Source organism: Engystomops pustulosus, chromosome 8 (genome assembly GCF_040894005.1).
Source record: "Engystomops pustulosus chromosome 8, aEngPut4.maternal, whole genome shotgun sequence".
NCBI lineage: Eukaryota > Metazoa > Chordata > Amphibia > Anura > Leptodactylidae > Engystomops > Engystomops pustulosus.
In genome coordinates, this window is record NC_092418.1 from 48,336,131 (window position 1) to 48,349,617 (window position 13,487).

The 13,487-nt window shown below is 44.8% G+C and overlaps 1 protein-coding gene across 1 annotated transcript in view; it reads right to left on the reverse strand.

The window, feature by feature from the left end:
* Positions 1-13,487, reverse strand: part of DNAH7 (dynein axonemal heavy chain 7) — a 185,016-nt gene that overhangs the window by 20,594 nt on the left and 150,935 nt on the right. The window contains exons 53-55 of the mRNA XM_072120857.1: positions 12,809-12,901; positions 11,469-11,645; positions 408-569 (exon numbers count right to left, since the gene is read on the reverse strand). Of these exons, the coding sequence (XP_071976958.1) occupies positions 408-569; positions 11,469-11,645; positions 12,809-12,901 (432 nt within the window). The remainder of the gene's footprint in view (positions 1-407; positions 570-11,468; positions 11,646-12,808; positions 12,902-13,487) is intronic.

Consider the following 13,487-nt stretch of genomic DNA (forward strand, 5'->3'; position numbering starts at 1 on the left):
TTATTATACTCTCTCTGTACATGCTGTGTATCTGAGCCCTTTTGCTTGAATCCTTGACTAGACTTTGCCTTTAGATTTTGTACCATATCGCAGTCTTGGGTTTGACCCAGTGTGTCTGACTTCACTCTTTTTTCACTCTTTGTGTGTCTTACTTTGCTGTGCATGAACTCAGAATAGTGATTGTCCTCCATCTATCACCAGCGATTTAGCAAAGGGCTGGCAAGTAGACAAGGACATAGTTTGTAGGAAGCACAGGACTTGTACTCTTCTGTTTTGACATCTGCATTACATCTTTCTGTATCTCTAGTCCATTAATTAATTTTATATATTGGATTACTTTGTTTTAAATAATTAAGGCTTAGCATCTAGTATGCAAAAAATTAATAGTTAATTAGAAAAGAAAATACCTCACAAACTTTTTCCAGTGTGGACATCCACGAGGTAGCCAGGTGACAGTTTTGAAGTACTACCCAACTACCTTCTTTTATAGCCTTTTCAGTCATACGAAGGGCTATTGGTCCTTGTCCTTGCCCAAGAGACAAAGAGCTTAGCTTTGAGCCACCAAACCCCTAAAACAGAGCAGGAATGTTTTATGATCTTATTGTAAAAGCATATTCCTAAATTTACATTTTACAAGTTTAATCAGAACAATTCTAATGAAAAACAAAACAACAATTAATTCTGCAATATAAAACAAATATTCATGATTTTCACATTTTAAATAGTTTTTAAGAAATAAATATAGTCTAACATAAATAGTTTAAGAACCATAATAAGGTATATGTAAATTGTTGCAGCATATGACAGATAAAATGTAGAAATGTATAGAGACTCTATCACCAGCTTTTACCCTAGGGTAGGTTATAATATCCCACCCATTTACCTATGATAAATACTCTCCAGAGTCCTATGAAAATAAACTGAAAAGAGCTGAAGAGAGCCTGAGATGAGTCATGCTGAGAGGCTGAAGTTCACTTTAGAAACTATTAACTTGTGGTATATAGTGCCTAGAACCATACCTTTGGTATCATATTAAAGTATGTGGTTCTCTGACATATAGTACCAGGGTATCAGGATACAGCCTGACGAAGGTCCATGTTCTGGACTGAAACACGTTGTCTATTAAAAGATGCCGTTATTTGGATCACGTACATTGCGACAAATGATTTCCTGAAGAGCGCTTCCTTACACATTCGCTTATGAAACAGACAGAATCAGCTCTATTCATCAGAACCAGAGATTTGGAAAGGTGCAATTTGAAAGATTTGAATGTGACATGATCTGAAAGATAACACCTAACCGACATGTGACATACTATTACATCACATGCCGGCTACAGGTGCACAGAGAATTCTCACGGGCTGAGCCCTCTCCACACAAGGTGGGCGTTTGCTGCCTATTGCAGCAAACACCTACCGGTAACCCTGTAAATGCCTCCGGCAAAGCTGGCTGCGAACGGTTGCCATGACAGCTGTCGGCAGACCCAAGGCAATCTGGTTTCTGCAGATTCATTACAATTAGCCAGTGGCTCAATGTAATGAATACTGTACAAAAATGAGGGTACTGGTAGTTTAGGTTTCAGAAATAATAGCAGTTAAACTGAAATCATGCATAAAATGGTGTATCACTGCGTAATATTACACACATGCTTCCAAAATTTCGACTCCATCATGTATACAGTACATAGAAATTTGATCTATATTGTTTGATTATTTAAAGGTGGTTTGCCCAAGTTTCACTATTATCTCCAATCCACAAGGAGGAGTTCACAGAAAGTGCATTGTTCAACAAGAATGCATTCTGACGTGATTCATTAAGATCGTGCGCCCGATATCCTGCATATGTCGCTTCACTGCTCCGGTACTACAGAGTTCACCTTCTTCCGGGTGCATGTAAGTGCTTTGTTTTACAACACAATTTGAATTTTAAATCCCACGCTCAGTCCGAATCAGTTGGATCGCCTGACAGACCAACCCCCGCCCTGATTTGTGTCGCAAGGAAGCCAGTGCAGATGCGCCACAATCTGATCGCACGCGACACAGTCCACTGCTAAATACCTGTCACAGCCGCGCAATCCCCAAAAACGACAGAAAATCTGACTAAAGTGCGGCCGTGGACCCTTAGAAAATAAGCCCCATTGTGTCCTTCTATTTTAATGAGTCTAAGAAATAATCAAGTGCAGCCAAAGTGCCAAAGACAGCAGTGTACTGTTCTCAGCCCACCACTTCATCAATTAGAAGGAACAAGACTACCTTTTTTCATAATGAATGGGGATCACAGAAGTTAAATCCCCAGAAAGCACATTGTTATCCCCTATAGTTTGGATAGGGTATGACAGTGAAACTTCAGCCATGCACTTTAATGGAAACCTATCATCAGAAGCCCTTTTTCTGGTTCCCCCATGTCCCCATAGAGAATAGTGTACACATTACCAAAGAGTTTTTTTATAATAAAACTGGCTTTTTCCAATAAATAGAAAAGTTAGATGAAGGCCTACCTTTCTCTCTGCAGAGCAGAGTGGCAATGGGAGTGGTTAGTGAGGAGTGACTACCCTCCCCAACCTTGGGAAACCGCTCTGCGATAAGACTTTTTCTAAAAGGAGGGATATGGGCGTTTTTTTTTATTTGAAATGACGGAGCAGTTTTCCAAGGGTAGGGAGGAATCACTTCGCCCTGGCCACTCCCATGGGACACTGCTCTGTAAAGAGAAAGGTAAACTTCCATCTAATTTCATCACCTTTATAGGAAAAAGACAGTTTTATTATAAAAAAAAAAACTTTGGAAATGTGCCCACTATTCTCTATGGGGACACAGGGGGGGCCAAAAATGGCTCTTGATGACAGGTTCCCTTTAAGCTCTTATGTGCAATGTAAAGATTTTTTTTTATGGTGCATAAATGTTCAGGGTACCAAAATGTCAACACCTAAAGTTGTTGTTTTTTTGTAAAATGAGTTTCAAACGGTCATAACTAGAGATGAGCGAGCACTAAAATGCTCGGGTACTCGTTATTCGAGACGAACTTTTCCCGATGCTCGAGTGCTCGTCTCGAATAACGAGCCCCATTGAAGTCAATGGGAGACTCGAGCATTTTTTAAGGGGACCAAGGCTCTGCACAGGGAATCTTGGCCAAACACCTGGGAATCTCAGAAAAGGATGGAAACACCACGGAAATGGACAGGAAACAGCAGGGACAGCATGCATGGATGCCTCTGAGGCTGCTTAATCGCACCATTATGCCAAAATTATGGGCAACAGCATGGCCATGACAGAGTGACCGAATGAGGCTAGATAGCATCTAAAACATCCAATAATTGACCCAGACACTATAGGGGACGGCATGCAGAGGCAGCAGCGGCAGGCTAGAGAGTGGCATGGCGACATACCCTAAATGGACTCAGGCTTCAAACCAATGGGTGGCAGAGAGGAACCAAAGGAGGTGAGCAAGAAGCGCTCAAATAATATCGGTACATGATAAAAGTTTGCCAGTATATTTTGTGGATTACACAGCAGGGTGGCGACAAAGTTAACATGGAAGCCATGAAAACAACCCAAAATTCTGCCTGACACAGCTCGTTTGATAAGGGGACCATGTATGGAGGCAGTGAACTAGTAGTAGATTAAAGGTGCTGCAGTTAAAACTATGTTAGTTGGATCTTGGCATGGAGCTGGCGCTCCGCTGCCAGGCGAGCTTTCGCCAATCCAAGCCCCTGTCTCTAGGCTACTCCCCAAACAGCACTTCTAAGAACCTTTTGTATAAGATCAAGTGTAGTAGCGTTCTTATAAGTTTGGGATATGGCGGGTGAGGGGAATGTAAACAGATGCGCAAGAAGCGCTGAAATAATATCGGTAAATGATAAAAGTTTGCCAATATATTTTGTGGATTACACAGCAGGGTGGCGACAAAGTTAACAAGTTTGATGTGGAATGCCCTGTAATAGCTCTTGGGCGGTGTGCCTTTTATCGCCTAGGCTCAGCAGTTTGAGCACCGCCTGCTGTCGCTTAGCGACGGCACTGCTGCTGTGCCTAGAGCTACCGACTGATGGCGCCATGGCCACGGATGGTAATTCGGAGGAGGAGGTATACTAGGCCTTTGAGACCTGGACCGAGGTAGGCCCCGCAATTCTCTGCGTCGGCAGTATATGACCAGCCCCAGGGTCAGACTCGGTCCCAGCCTGCACCAAGTTAAGTGTAGTAGCGTTCTTATAAGTTTGGGATATGGCGGGTGAGGGGAATGTAAACAGATGCGCAAGAAGCGCCTGATGCGCATGGAGCTGGCGCTCCGCTGCCAGGTGAGCTTTCGCCAATCCAAGCCCCTGTCTCTAGGCTACTCCCCAAACAGCACTTCTAAGAACCTTTTGTATAAGATCAAGTGTAGTAGCGTTCTTATAAGTTTAGGATATGGCGGGTGAGGGGAATGTAAACAGATGCGCAAGAAGCGCTGAAATAATATTGGTAAATGATAAAAGTTTGCCAGTATATTTTGTGGATAACACAGCAGGGTGGCGACAAAGTTAACAACTTTGATGTGGAATCCATGAAAACAACCCAAATATCACACCTCGTTTGATAAGGGGACGATGTATGGAGGCAGCTATATGGACGACTTTTGGAGGTAGCAATGGAGACAACGTGTGGAGGCTGCTATGGAGACAATTTAATTTGGATAGTGCCTGTATGTGGCATTCCAAAAAAGTTTTCAAACCAGAGGAGCAGGTAGGTGGCCCTCCAGAAAAATGAAATAGATTGAGTGCCTGTATGTGGCAGTCCAAAAAAGTTTTCAAACCAGAGGAGCAGGTAGGTGGCCCTCCAGAAAAATTGAATAGATTGAGTGCCTGTATGTGGCAGTCCAAAAAAGTTTTCAAACCAGAGGAGCAGGTAGGTGGCCCTCCAGAAAAATTGAATAGATTGTGTGCCTGTATGTGGCAGTCCAAAAAAGTTTTCAAACCAGAGGAGCAGGTAGGTGGCCCTCCAGAAAAATGGAATAGATTGAGTGCCTGTATGTGGCAGTCCAAAAAAGTTTTCAAACCAGAGGAGCAGGTAGGTGGCCCTCCAGAAAAATTGAATAGATTGAGTGCCTGTATGTGGCACTCCCAAAAATTGTTTAAAACAGAGGACCGGGTCGGTGGCCCTCCAGAAAAATTAAATGCATAAAGTACTATAGCTAGAGCCAGTGGGCCCTGTCAAAAAATAGCCAGTTTCCTCTGCTTTACTGTACAAAGAGGAGGAGAAGGAGGAAAATGAGGAGGAGGAGGAGTGGATAAATTATTCAGGTTGAGCTTCCTTCACCTGGTGGAGATTGGAAATTATGAGAAATCCAGGCTTTATTCATCTTAATAAGCGTCAGCCTGTCAGCGCTGTCAGTCGACAGGCGTGTACGCTTATCGGTGATGATGCCACCAGCTGCACTGAAAACCCGCTCGGACAAGACGCTAGCGGCAGGGCAGGCAAGAACCTCCAAGGCGTACAGCGCCAGTTCGTGCCACATGTCCAGCTTTGAAACCCAGTAGTTGAAGGGAGCTGTGTGATCATTTAGGACGATGGTATGGTCAGCTACGTACTCCCTCATCATCTTTCTGTAAAGATCAGCCCTACTCTGCCGAGACTGGGGACAGGTGACAGTGTCTTGCTGGGGTGACATAAAGCTGGCAAAAGCCTTGTAAAGCGTACCCTTGCCAGTGCTGGACAAGCTGCCTGCTCGCCTACTCTCCCTCGCTACTTGTCCCGCAGAACTACGCACTCTGCCGCTAGCGCTGTCAGAAGGGAAATACTGTTTCAGCTTGTGCACCAGGGCCTGCTGGTATTCATGCATTCTCACACTCCTTTCCTCTCCAGGGATGAGAGTGGAAAGATTTTGCTTGTACCGTGGGTCCAGGAGAGTGAACACCCAGTAATCGGTGCTGGAATAAATTCTTTGAACGCGAGGGTCACGGGATAGGCAGCCTAGCATGAAATCTGCCATATGCGCCAGAGTACCAACGGGTAAGAATTCACTCCCCTCACTGGCCTGACTGTCCATTTCCTCCTCCTCCAACTCCTCTTCTTCTGCTCATACACGCTGAACAGTGAAGGACTCAACAATGGTCCCCTCTTGTGTCTCGCCAACATTCTCCTCCTCTTCCTCCTCATCCTCCTCCACCTCCACCTCCTCCGATATGCGCTGAGAAACAGACCTAAGGGTGCTTTGGCTATCAACAAGGGAATCTTCTTCCCCCGTCTCTTGTGACGAGCGCAAAGCTTCCGACTTCATGCTGATCAGAGATTTTTTCAACAGGCCAAGCAGCGGGATGGTGAGGCTGATGATGGCGGCATCGCCACTGACCATCTGTGTTGACTCCTCAAAGTTACTCAGCACCTGACAGATATCAGACATCCACGTCCACTCCTCATTGTAGACTTGAGGAAGCTGACTGACCTGACTACCAGTTCTGGTGGAAGTTGACATCTGGCAGTCTACAATCGATCGGCGCTGCTGGTAAACTCTGGATAACATGGTCAGTGTTGAATTCCACCTCGTGGGCACGTCGCACAACAGTCGGTGAGCGGGCAGTTGGAGGCGGCGCTGCGCTGCCCTGAGAGCGGCAGCATCTGTGCTGGACTTCCTGAAATGCGCACAGATGCGGCGCACCTTCGTGAGCAAATCAGACAGATTGGGGTATGTCTTGAGGAAATGCTGAACTATCAGATTTAACACATGGGCCAGGCATGGCACATGTGTCAGTCTGCCGAGTTGCAGAGCCGCCACCAGGTTACGGCCGTTGTCACACACAACCATGCCTGGCTTCAGGTTCAGCGGTGCCAGCCACAGATCAGTCTGCGCCGTGATGCCCTGTAATAGTTCTTGGGCGGTGTGCCTTTTATCGCCTAGGCTCAGCAGTTTGAGCACCGCCTGCTGTCGCTTAGCGACGGCACTGCTGCTGTGCCTAGAGCTACCGACTGATGGCGCCATGCCCACGGATGGTAGTTTGGAGGAGGAGGTGGAGGAGGGGTGGGAGGAGGAGGAGGCATAGTAGGCCTGAAACACCTGGACCGAGGTAGGCCCCGCAATCCTTGGCGTCGGCAGTATATGACCCGCCGCAGGGTCAGACTCGGTCCCAGCCTCCACCAAGTTAACCCAATGTGCCGTCAGCGATATATAGTGGCCTTGCCCGGCAGCACTCGTCCACGTGTCCGTGGTCAGGTGGACCTTGTCAGAAACGGCGTTGGTCAGGGCACGGATGATGTTGTCTGACACGTGCTGGTGCAGGGCTGGGACGGCACATCGGGAAAAGTAGTGGCGGCTGGGGACCGAATACCGAGGGGCGGCCGCCGCCATGAGGTTGCGAAAGGCCTCGGTCTCTACTAGCCTATAGGGCAGCATCTCCAGGCTGAGCAATCTGGAGATGTGGACATTAAGGGCTTGGGCGTGCGGGTGGGTTGCACTATATTTGCGTTTCCGCTCCAGCGTCTGGGGTATGGAGAGCTGAACGCTGGTGGATGCTGTGCAGGATCGTGGAGGCGACAATGGGGTTTTTGTGGCAGGGTCCTGGGCAGGGGGCTGACTATCAGCTGACACAGGGGAAGGAGCAGTGGTGTGCACGGCCGGAGGTGAACGGACTTGTTTCCACTGAGTGGGGTGTTTAGCATTCATATGCCTGCGCATACTGGTGGTAGTTAAGCTATTAGTGGTGGAACCCCTGCTGATCCTGGTTTGGCAAAGGTTGCACACCACAGTCCGTTGGTCATCCGGTGTTTCCTTAAAGAACCTCCAGACTTCTGAAAATCTAGCCCTCGCCGCAGGAGCCCTCGCCACGGGAGCTTCACTAGTTGACACATTTGGCGCTGATGCACCAGCTCTGGCCCTGCCTCTCCGTCTGGCCCCACCACTGCCTCTTCCAACCTGTTCTGGTCGAGGACTCTCCTCCGTCTCAGAAGCACTGTGTTCACCCGGCCTATCAACCCAGCTTGGGTCTGTCACCTCATCATCCTCCGATCCCTCAGTCTGCTCCCCCCTCGGACTTCCTGCCCTGACAACAACTTCCCCACTGTCTGACAACCGTGTCTCCTCATCGTCGGACACCTCTTTACACACTTCTTCCACTACGTCAAGAAGGTCATCATCACCCACAGACTGCGACTGGTGGAAAACCTGGGCATCGGAAAATTGCTCAGCAGCAACCGGACAAGTGGTTTGTGACTGTGGGAAGGGTCCAGAAAACAGTTCCTCAGAGTATGCCGGTTCAAATGCAAAATTTTCCTGGGAGGGGGCAGACTGGTGGGGGGGGGAGGCTGAGGTGCAGGAGCTGGAGGAGTGCCGATTTCGGTGACATGGGTGGACTGCGTGGAAGACTGACTGGTGGACAAATTGCTCGAAGCATTGTCGGCAATCCACGACATCACCTGTTCGCACTGTTCTGGCCTCAACAGTGCTCTACCACGAGTCCCAGTAACTTCAGACATGAACCTAGGGAGTGTAGCTCTGCGGCGTTCCCCTGCTCCCTCATAAGCAGGTGGTGTCTCACCCCGCCCAGGACCACGGCCTCTGACCCCTGCAGTAGTTGGACGCCCACGTCCCCGCCCTCGTCCTCTACCCCTAACCCTCGGGTTAAACATTTTGAAAATGAGAGTTATAATAACTTGAATTTTTTTTTTAACTTTTTTTTGTTTTTTTTGTTTTTTTTTGTGTTTTTTTAGTTTTTAAAACCAAACGATGGTATCCTATTGCTATGGCTATTTTCTAGCCAAGTATGAAAGCACACTGCTATGCCAGATGAGATGACGCTGAGTTATGAAAAAAATAAACGTAAAATAAAAAAGGAAATGGCAGACTGTGCCTAATTGAAATACAACCCCGGGCCCTAATAAATTTTCCCACTTCGGTCTTTGCGATGGATATGTGCGTCACTAAGTGCAAAACACAACGGTCGCAAGTCTCACTCCAAATTGCTCACAATTTGCTAGTAGATGCACTGCAGCAAGTACAGCCACCAGCAGATCAACCAGAAATCAAATATATATAACGCTACTGTAGGCGTAAGTAAGCCGTTTGGATTCTCCTATGGCTATTTTCTAGCCAAGTATGAAAGCACACTACTATGCCAGATGAGATGACGCTGAGTTATGAAAAAAATAAACGTAAAATAAAAAAGGAAATGGCAGACTGTGCCTAATTGAAATACAACCCCGGGCCCTAATAAATTTTCCCACTTCGGTCTTTGCGATGGATATGTGCGTCACTAAGCGCAAAACACAGCGGTCGCAAGTCTCACTCCAAATTGCTCACAATTTGCTAGTAGATGCACTGCAGCAAGGACAGCCACCAGCAGATCAACCAGAAATCAAATAAATATAACGCTACTTTAGGCGTAAGTAAGCCGTTTGGATTCTCCTATGGCTATTTTCTAGCCAAGTATGAAAGCACACTACTATGCCAGATGAGATGACGCTGAGTTATGAAAAAAATAAACGTAAAATAAAAAAGGAAATGGCAGACTGTGCCTAATTGAAATACAACCGCGGGCCCTAATAAATTTTCCCACTTCGGTCTTTGCGATGGATATGTGCGTCACTAAGCGCAAAACACAGCGGTCGCAAGTCTCACTCCAAATTGCTCACAATTTGCTAGTAGATGCACTGCAGCAAGTACAGCCGCCAGCAGATCAACCAGAAATCAAATATATATAACGCTACTGTAGGCGTAAGTAAGCCGTTTGGATTCTCCTATGGCTATTTTCTAGCCAAGTATGAAAGCACACTACTATGCCAGATGAGATGACGCTGAGTTATGAAAAAAATAAACGTAAAATAAAAAAGGAAATGGCAGACTGTGCCTAATTGAAATACAACCCCGGGCCCTAATAAATTTTCCCACTTCGGTCTTTGCGATGGATATGTGCGTCACTAAGCGCAAAACACAGCGGTCGCAAGTCTCACTCCAAATTGCTCACAATTTGCTAGTAGATGCACTGCAGCAAGGACAGCCACCAGCAGATCAACCAGAAATCAAATAAATATAACGCTACTTTAGGCGTAAGTAAGCCGTTTGGATTCTCCTATGGCTATTTTCTAGCCAAGTATGAAAGCACACTACTATGCCAGATGAGATGACGCTGAGTTATGAAAAAAATAAACGTAAAATAAAAAAGGAAATGGCAGACTGTGCCTAATTGAAATACAACCGCGGGCCCTAATAAATTTTCCCACTTCGGTCTTTGCGATGGATATGTGCGTCACTAAGCGCAAAACACAGCGGTCGCAAGTCTCACTCCAAATTGCTCACAATTTGCTAGTAGATGCACTGCAGCAAGTACAGCCGCCAGCAGATCAACCAGAAATCAAATATATATAACGCTACTGTAGGCGTAAGTAAGCCGTTTGGATTCTCCTATGGCTATTTTCTAGCCAAGTATGAAAGCACACTACTATGCCAGATGAGATGACGCTGAGTTATGAAAAAAATAAACGTAAAATAAAAAAGGAAATGGCAGACTGTGCCTAATTGAAATACAACCCCGGGCCCTAATAAATTTTCCCACTTCGGTCTTTGCGATGGATATGTGCGTCACTAAGCGCAAAACACAGCGGTCGCAAGTCTCACTCCAAATTGCTCACAATTTGCTAGTAGATGCACTGCAGCAAGTACAGCCACCAGCAGATCAACCAGAAATCAAATATATATAACGCTACTGTAGGCGTAAGTAAGCCGTTTGGATTCTCCTATGGCTATTTTCTAGCCAAGTATGAAAGCACACTACTATGCCAGATGAGATGACGCTGAGTTATGAAAAAAATAAACGTAAAATAAAAAAGGAAATGGCAGACTGTGCCTAATTGAAATCAAACCCCTAATAAATTTTCCCACTTTGGTGTTTGAGGTGGATATGTGTGTCACTAAGAGCTAAACACAACGGTAGCAAGTCCCCCTGCAAATTCCTCACAATATGGTACTAGCTGCACTACTAGTGCCAGCAAGCCCTGCCACAAGCAAATTAAAAAAAAAAAGTATAACGTTATTGTAGCCCTAAGAAGGGCTGTTGGGTTCTTGTTGAATCACTCCTGCCTAACACTATTCTAATAGAACACCCTAACGCTTTCCCTGACCAGCAGCAGCTCTCTCCCTAGCGGCATCCAGACAGAGAATGATCCGAGCAGCGCGGGCAGCGGCTAGTCTATCCCAGGGTCACCTGATCTGGCCAGCCAACCACTGCTATCTACGTGTAAGGGTACCACGTCATGCTGGGTGGAGTGCAGAGTCTCCTGGCTTGTGATTGGCTCTGTTTCTGGCCGCCAAAAAGCAAAACGGCGGGAGCTGCCATCTTCTCGAGCGGGCGAAGTATTCGTCCGAGCAACGAGCAGTTACGAGTACGCTAATGCTCGATCGAGCATCAAGCTCGGACGAGTATGTTCGCTCATCTCTAGTCATAACTCCTCAAAATGACACAATGTTAAAGATACAATTTTTAGCTAGTTAGGAAAAGAGACATGCATGCCTACCTGATCATCAGCAAATTTCAATAATGCAGCCATTGGATCAGCACCAGGAGACAAAATAAAGATCAAAGGAGCACAGCAGTGGCTGTCAGCAAAGGCTTTTGATAGATCAAATGGAGGAGGTTCAATAAAATGTCGGCCCAAATTCTCTGTTACATATTCTTGAATCATCGGAATTACCTAGGGAAAGAAATATTTGTACATTTCACCTTTCAGTAGCATTATTACCTAAGAAAAATGTTTCTAACACAGTTGTAGTGTATTTATTCTTCATACATATCTTCAGAACAATGACTATTTCAGAACAACATCACATCCCCTGAATAATAAAGCATCTTGTCCTTGTAACATAGGTGCAACAATAGAAGACAACTCCTCTTTGTATCATAAGTTAATGTATCATACTCCCTATTCCAGTCATTCATAGGACAACAATGCTTTCCACCACATCTTTTGAAGGGATGTTGAAGTTATTACATGCTAATTAAAAAGGATTTGCCTTCACAGAATTTTGCCAACGGGGCAAAATGGGGACACAAAGAAAAAATAACATCTGCTACATTATAAACTCTTGTAATATAGTATTTATTTTTGTTTATTTAAAAAATATATGGATAAAATGATGAAGATATAATTCTTCTGATTAAAATAGAACAATAAAACACTTATGTCACCACTCTGTAGGGGTCATTTATCATGCCTTATATGCCATTTTTGCCAAGTGAGTGTGACGAGGATGGGATGTTTATCAGAATGTGCCAAAATCCTGGCATAGGCTACAGCTTGTCCTACCCGGCGTATAATTTACATGGGTGCTGCAGACTCTCAGTATATCCGGTGCAATGTTCCCGGGTGGAGACTGGTGCTCTTGATGATTCCCCCCCCCCCTGTGAGTGTATTACATGTAAAGGTTGCATGACAACTTTTTTTTTCTATTTGCCCATAAAGAGTAAAGAATAAAGAATGGGCTTCTGTAGATCCCTAACTTCTGTGAAAGAAATATTTATTCTTTCGCCAATCTTTTATAAAATACTATATTGGGTATAAAGAAAAATTAGAAGAATCCTGCTTTTGGTACGTCCACTTTAAAGGTTTATCGCTCTTGTAAGAAAACAAATATCCCCATGTATTAAACTCATGTTCTTCACTTGTGAGCTTTGCTGAGCTTAAACTAATATATTCTAATAATAAGGAAAGGAAAACAAGTGTAGCATGTTTGCTGTTATAACTTTCCGTCATGCTCCATTTCACTCAATATGCAATGTTGGTTGTTTATCTGATTTCAAGGCACTAAGTCATCAAAGCTGTGTATGATAAGACTTTTAAATTGCTACCATACTTACTTTGTCAGGCCTTAGGCATCGGATGATGAGCATCCTTTGGAACTGACCCACTTTTTCTTGCCACTCAGAAGGAAAAGCCTCATGGTGTGGTTCCTACAAGAGCAGACACAGTAGGTTGACTTTATTTAATTTGTCACTTTTCATAGCAGCTACAAAACGATAAAGCCAACATAATCACCATCTACAGTTTGTCTTTGCAAATAATCCTTGAAATAAACATTTATTCCACAGAGAAGGAAAGCGGAGTAAATAAAATATAAAACACACAATTAGCACATTAAGATTTACAACTTTCAACGTAAAACACAGAACACAATGTATCACAGTGTATCACAATGACAATTAGTAAATCAACCTTCTTTAAGACCTAATGTGCTACTGTAAGCAGACTGCATGCTGATGGAAGGTTTATTTCATGGTTTCCTTGATAATTGAAGAGCAGATAAAGCCAATGAAGTAAGTTATACTTGTATGTTCATAACAAGGAAGACATCTGAACAAAACATACTGTGTTTAATCCTAGATTTTCTTAAAATTCTAGTACACTACCTATTTATGGTAGATTGGTGTCTTCAGTTCTTTTCACACAGAATTAGGACATTCATTCATTCATTTATTTATACAGTTTCTCAGGATCGCATGCAATATGGCCTTCTTTTGGGTTACATGTGGCAGAATG